General features: G+C 44.1%; 1 protein-coding gene across 1 annotated transcript; it reads left to right on the top strand.

The window, feature by feature from the left end:
* Nucleotides 1-230: 230 nt before the first annotated feature.
* On the top strand, nucleotides 231-4,621 carry COX5B (cytochrome c oxidase subunit 5B). Its single transcript, XM_026715276.2, has 4 exons — nucleotides 231-395; nucleotides 2,173-2,243; nucleotides 2,535-2,634; nucleotides 4,396-4,621. Exons 1-4 carry the CDS (start codon nucleotides 278-280, stop codon nucleotides 4,503-4,505), a joined length of 399 nt encoding a protein of 132 aa, XP_026571061.1. The 5' UTR covers nucleotides 231-277; the 3' UTR covers nucleotides 4,506-4,621.
* Nucleotides 4,622-6,091: the final 1,470 nt, after the last annotated feature.

Here is a 6,091-nt window from a genome sequence, read left to right as displayed (position 1 = left end):
CCCAAAACGGGCATTTTTTTGACTTCGAACCATCCCAAGTCGCCACGTTTCAAATTTTCCCGCCTTTTCCCTCATAAGGAAATCAAGGCGCGCCCGGTGGGCGGAACCACGTTGACCACGCCCATTGCCCTTGAGTGAGGCGCACCGGAAAGAGCTAGGCGGCCATCTTGGGTCAGAAACGAGGAGGGGCACGTGACCGGAATTTCCTTCCACCCCCCAAAAAAATAGCCAAGGCGGAAGTGGCGTCTCTGAGGCGGCTGCCGCTTGAAGGGTTGTGATGGCGTCAAGGTTACTGCAGGTTTCTGGAGCCTTGCGGGCTCTCCGGGTGGGCCCGGTTGCCCTGGGGAAAGGGCCGGGGCCTCTGGCGGCGGGCTCTCGTGAGGCCAGCACCGGGGGTGAGCTTTCCTCGAGCGGGCGTGCCCCGTTCCGAGGCTAACACCACCCTTCCCATCATCCGCCGCCCAGGGTCGAGGGAAGGGACCGAAAGCCTGGGGGAGGGAGGGCTTCAGGTTGGGTAAAAAGGGGGTGTCGCTCAGGCGCCTTTCCGTAACTGAAACCAAGCCAAAAATTATCTGAGTTTGTGTGTGTGTGTGTGTGTGTGTGTGTGTTTGTTTTGTGTACACACAGAGAAACTCATTTCTGGCTTTTAGTTTGTGGGTGTGTATGTATGTATGTATGTATGTATATGTATGTATATTATATATGTGTGTGTAAATATACGTATATGTGTTTATGTGTGTATGTATATTATGTGTAACTTCATAATTTCTGGCTTTTAGGTGTGTGTAAGTATGTATATGTATGTATATTATATATGTGTGTGTATATATATACGTATGTGTGTTTATGTGTGTGTGTGTATATGTGTATGTATGTGTGTATATTATGTGTGTGTACACAGAACTTCATAATTTCTGGCTTTTAGTTGTGTGTATATAAGTGTGTATCTATATGTATGTATATGTATATATGTGTGTGTATACACACACACACACACACACACACATGGAGTGATGTATCTTTTTATCATAGGACTAGACTATCTAAAAATAATCACAAGAGTGTAGAGTATATATACATAGGGTCTACAGCCTCATGATAAAATGACACATCACCTACTGTATATAACGTATGGGTATTCCATATATTAAATGTAACAAAAATGCTAAAAGATGCATGTTACAATAAAAGAGTAACAGCCACCCTCCATAAAAAAAATAATCATAGAAACACACAGCAGCCTCATTGTTCTGCAATAGATGGGCTTTTTATGTTTGATCAGTGATTCTCTGATATTTAGTATTAGTATTGATTTATTCTTGTGTTCTTTTTCATTGTTTATTTCATTGTCCTATTATTTTACTTCTGTTTACAATCATTTCCCCCCTGTTTTTATTACTCTAAGCCATCTACAGGAGGCCCGTGGTGAGATAGGCAGCAAATATATTTAACAAACAAATATAAGACAAATTGATATTTAGATAGTTACAGGCAGGCAGGCAGGCACACACACACACGTGTATGTGTGTGTATGTATGTGTGTATAATATATATGTGTGTGTGCGTGTGTGTGTGTGTGTGTATGTATGTATTCAGCTTTGTTTGGGTATTTTACCACGTCACTGTAATTGTGCTTTTAAAGTTGTAGCAACTTTAAAAGCACAACTACAATGACGTGGGAAAATACCCGAACAAAGCTGAATACCATACATGTAAGTACCCACAAAAATGTAAGAAAACATATATATGTGTGTGTGTGCGTGTGTGTATTATATATATATTACATATATTTATATTTATATTTATATATTTATATTTATATTTATATTTATATATATATATATATATATAAATATAAATATGCATACACATATATACGTATACACACACACAATACATACATACATACGTTCATACATACATATATCCAGCTGCTATGGAGCCAATCAACATAAATTGTGGGAAGGCTAGAAAAAAGTATTCGGAGCTAGATTCTTGTGGTTAGATTACTGGAGACACATTCTAGTCTAGAAGAAGATGCTGTTTTCAGGACAACCAAAGGTTTCATATGCTAACTGAAGAATATTGGGCCTTGTTTTTAGACAGAGGGGGAATTTCTGAGCAGAAGAGGAATCTTTCAGATTACCTAATATTTGTCCTTCTCTACCCCAGGTATGGCTACTGATGAAGAACAGGCCACGGGAATGGAGAGGAAAATTTTGGATACTATAAAGAAAGGAGTGGTGAGCAAAACTGAGCACAGCAACACTTCTTTGAGCAATGATACTTTCAAGTGCTGAAACAGTTGACCGTAAGGAACCTTGGTCCTTTCTTGGAGGGGCAGCATTTTAGCTACCTTGCTCATCATCGCTGGACTTCCCTTCCAGACTGGTTTTCCTAAAGGCAGAATCAGATAATGAAATGCTTGAGGATAAAAATTGTCAAAGGATCATTTAGAATTGGGGCTAAGGATGCCGCATTGGTACATGATTTAAGGGGCTTTAACCTTCTCTCTCTCTCTGTGCTGGTTGTAGGATCCTTATGGAGTATTTCCATCCAAACCGTACGGGGGAACCAAAGATGACCCCCACCTTGTCCCCTCCTTGACAAACGTGAGGCTCGTGGGCTGTATCTGTAAGTAGCACTTCCTACAGTATACTTTGTTTCTTGAAGGGCCCTTGGTGCTTTCCGAGTTGTTTTCTTGCAGACGTTTCATTGCCCAAACTAGGCAACGTCATCAGTGCTCATCCATCGATATCGCCTAGTGTGGGTAACGAAACATCCGCAAGAAAATCACTGAGCTCAGAGAGTACCAAGGGCCCTTGCTTTCTACCCTGAGCTGCAAATATTTTCCTTTACTGAGAACCAGTTTCTTGAATAGTGTTTGCCCCCAAAAGAGGGTTGAGGGAAGGTGTTTGAAACTGTGGTTGGAGAAAGAACTGTTATACTTGATAACGGGGGAAAAAAGGCTTTGTTTTAGATCAGGGGTGTCAAACAAGGGCCACATCAGGGTTGTGTTGGACCTTGGGGGGTGGGGGCACCTGTGGTGGCGTGGGTGGGCTTGGGAGAATCCTCCTGCAGCCCTCTGCAAGCAAAAACGGAGCCCAGGAGGAGCTGCCTTTTCACTGGCAGAGGAACCACGGGTCGGTCCTTCACTATTTCCGGGGTGGCCCTGCGGGCCAGATCCATCCCCATGGCCCTTGAGTTTGACACCCCTGTATTAGGACGGGAGCTCTCATCTCAGTCAGCTGGAATTTCTTGAGAAGCGCAAGCCCAGGGACCTGCAAACAGGGTGTGCAAAGCATTTGGAAAGAACCCTCCAGGCAGATTTCTGGTGTAAACAAAGCATCTCTTCTCTCAAGAAGGCCACATCCTCGGGACCAGGGTTGAGGGGGAATCTTAAAACCCCTTTTCTCTCAGCAGGGCAGGGTGGCACACCAGATCCAAGGGCAACCAGGGGCGCTTTGAAGCAAACGGGGCCATCCAGAGCAGTCTTTCCCAACCTCAGCCAGATTAAGATGGGTGGATTTTAACTCCCAGAAGGATGCTGACTGGGGGAATCCTGGGAGTTGAAGTCCACGTATCTTTAAAATGGCTGAGGTGAAGAAACACTGACTAGAGCGCTTGTCTGCAGTGCCTCAAAAGCAGTTGCCCCCGATGCCAGCCTCATGTGACCCTTGTTGCTGCCTGATCCTACAGAAAGACTCCTTTGGATCTGGGAGTTGCCAAGGACTGCACCGTTTGCCCCTTATGCCGCGAAGCACTTTTCCTTTTGCACCTGAGATATGGTGCAGTTTTGGCTATTTGGTGCAGTCTTTCTCTTTCCAAAGGGCTTACGTAGCTTCTGCCAAACACGCTTCTTTCTCTCTTCACATTTGTACAGCCCTGGTCACAAGAAGGAATCCTTCCGAAAAGCCTTCCTTCCTTCCTTCCACTTGTGGTTTCACTCATTTATTTCTACAACCCCATAAATTTTCTTACCAAAATTCCAAAGGGTTCAGAGGATCGCCTTTTTTTTTTTTAAACTTGAGCAGTTAGGTTTTGCTTATTTGTTTGTTTATTGAATTTATTTGCCGCCCACATAGCAAATGACTCTGAGTGGTGGCCCAGAGATGGAGCTCTCGCCTCAGAATCAGGAGGCTTCCTAGGTAGAGGCAGATATTTGGGTACAATGAGAATATATCTGCTGAATATAAGTCAACCTTGGCAACAGGAAGGACATCCAGCCAGTAAACACTCAGCTCCGTTCAGTTGCCGAGACTCCACTCCGCAAGGGATTATGGGGTGATTATGGCGACAAAGACAGCAAATGAGAGTGGCCTTTGCTTGGGTAATGTGTACGTTTTTCTAATCCTTCTGTAGCATCCTCACAATCTCGTTTCCGCCTTTTTCTAGGCGAGGAAGATGCCACGGAGACGTACTACGTTTGGCTTCACAAAGACAAAATGGAGCGCTGCCCTTCGTGCGGCACCCATTTCAAACTGGTTCCTTGCGAGTTGCCGTAAAAGTCTGCAAAACCCGAATTCTTAACTTTGGGGGGTGCACAGGCTTGAGCCCAAAATCTAGAATAAGTTATGAGGTCCTGCATTTTCTGCAGCTTAATAAAAGTCTTTTGACCCAGTGTGTAAAACACATCCTTTGCGTTCTGGGCTTGGGTTTAAAAATTGCATTGAAATGAACAGCTTTGAATAAGGGGGGAGTGGGGGGGTGGCTGCATTTGCCAGTTTCAAGGCAAAGCAGCACATTGGTTTCTGAAATTTTTGTCTGGAATTATGTACACACATGGACAGAAATGCCACGGCTAATGTGAAATCTTGCTCTCCGTGAATGTACATTACAAAGACCAGGGTGCCATCAGCCTTTCCTTTATTGAATCATGGAAGGTAACTGCAGCTGTTTTTAAATGCAGTAATCATGGAAACACTCCTAGCCCCATCAGCCTCATAAACTGGAAATGGCAATCTGGCTCAGGAATTCTGGGAGCTGAAATTCACAGGTCATAAACTGGCCACCCCCATCTGAAGCCTGAGAGGTTGAACAGCCACCGCTGTAAAAGTCCTGGAAAAAAAAAATATAGCTTGCCCTAAATAAATGGATGTTGGGACTCTATAATAAAGAGGCTCTACAATTTCTATTCCACGAATAGAAATTCTGAACGTCTTCCCCAGAAGCAAAGTCCCGAATAAAAGCATCCAGAGTAATGAGTGGCAACGGAAAAATACGGCTTTTGAGTATTGAGTCAGCTTCTCCAAAATCACGAGTGGGCTTGCACAATAGGCACCCTCCTTGCCATGCCACATAGTTTTATCGGATGCCCAAACCTAATATCAGCCCGTTTTCCTCTCTCAACAACCTGATGAGATGCCGAACCTTTGAAAAGAACGTGGCTCAAGTTTGAAGATGATGCAAAACCGCCAGGTTTGTGAACTAGAACGGAAGTAGCTGGCTTATAGAGATTCCATCCCGGGACCGTTTCAAATAAAAAGGCCTAAAAGTGGACAAATTAGAGGTAATCCTCAAATTTACAGCTGCTCCCTTAATGACGGCTCAAAGTTATAACAAGCTTTCAAAAAAAGTGACCAGCTAAAAGTCAACACTTGCCCATCCTTCGTGGTTCACGTGAACACACAATTCTGGCACTTGGCAAAGGATTGCATTTATAATATAGGTGTACAGCATTGTGCAGTCATGTGATTGTAATTTGTGAGCCTTTTTTTTGCCAATTCCTACTCTTCCCCCCCGCCCCCCCCAAAAAAACCCCAGCTATTTGGGGAAGCTGGATTCACTTAACTGTCATAAAAATTACTGTAAAATCAGGCTCACGTTAAGTTCACAATGAGAAAATGGAAATGACGTCCCCAATTGTGGCTGTAAGTCGAAGACTACTTGCAATTTAATGCTGTTTGGATCCAAAGTCACACCTGGGGGGATGGTGTGCACAGGTACCCCTAAACCCAAATGAACCTCATGGCCTAATTTAGCATTGGGGAACAACTGCTATCCTGAAGATGGTTTCTTCTTGTTAATGGCATTCTTCGTGTTGCGGCTAGAAGTTGGCTACCAGCCCTGGTAATGGGGCTGTTGCTATCCA

This window comes from Pseudonaja textilis, chromosome 9, assembly GCF_049901715.1.
Source record: "Pseudonaja textilis isolate UNSWEBS1 chromosome 9, rPseTex1.2, whole genome shotgun sequence".
In the NCBI taxonomy this organism is placed as follows: domain Eukaryota; kingdom Metazoa; phylum Chordata; class Lepidosauria; order Squamata; family Elapidae; genus Pseudonaja; species Pseudonaja textilis.
The sequence above is the reverse complement of the archived record's forward strand: the minus strand, read 5'-3'. Positions and strand labels throughout refer to the sequence as shown.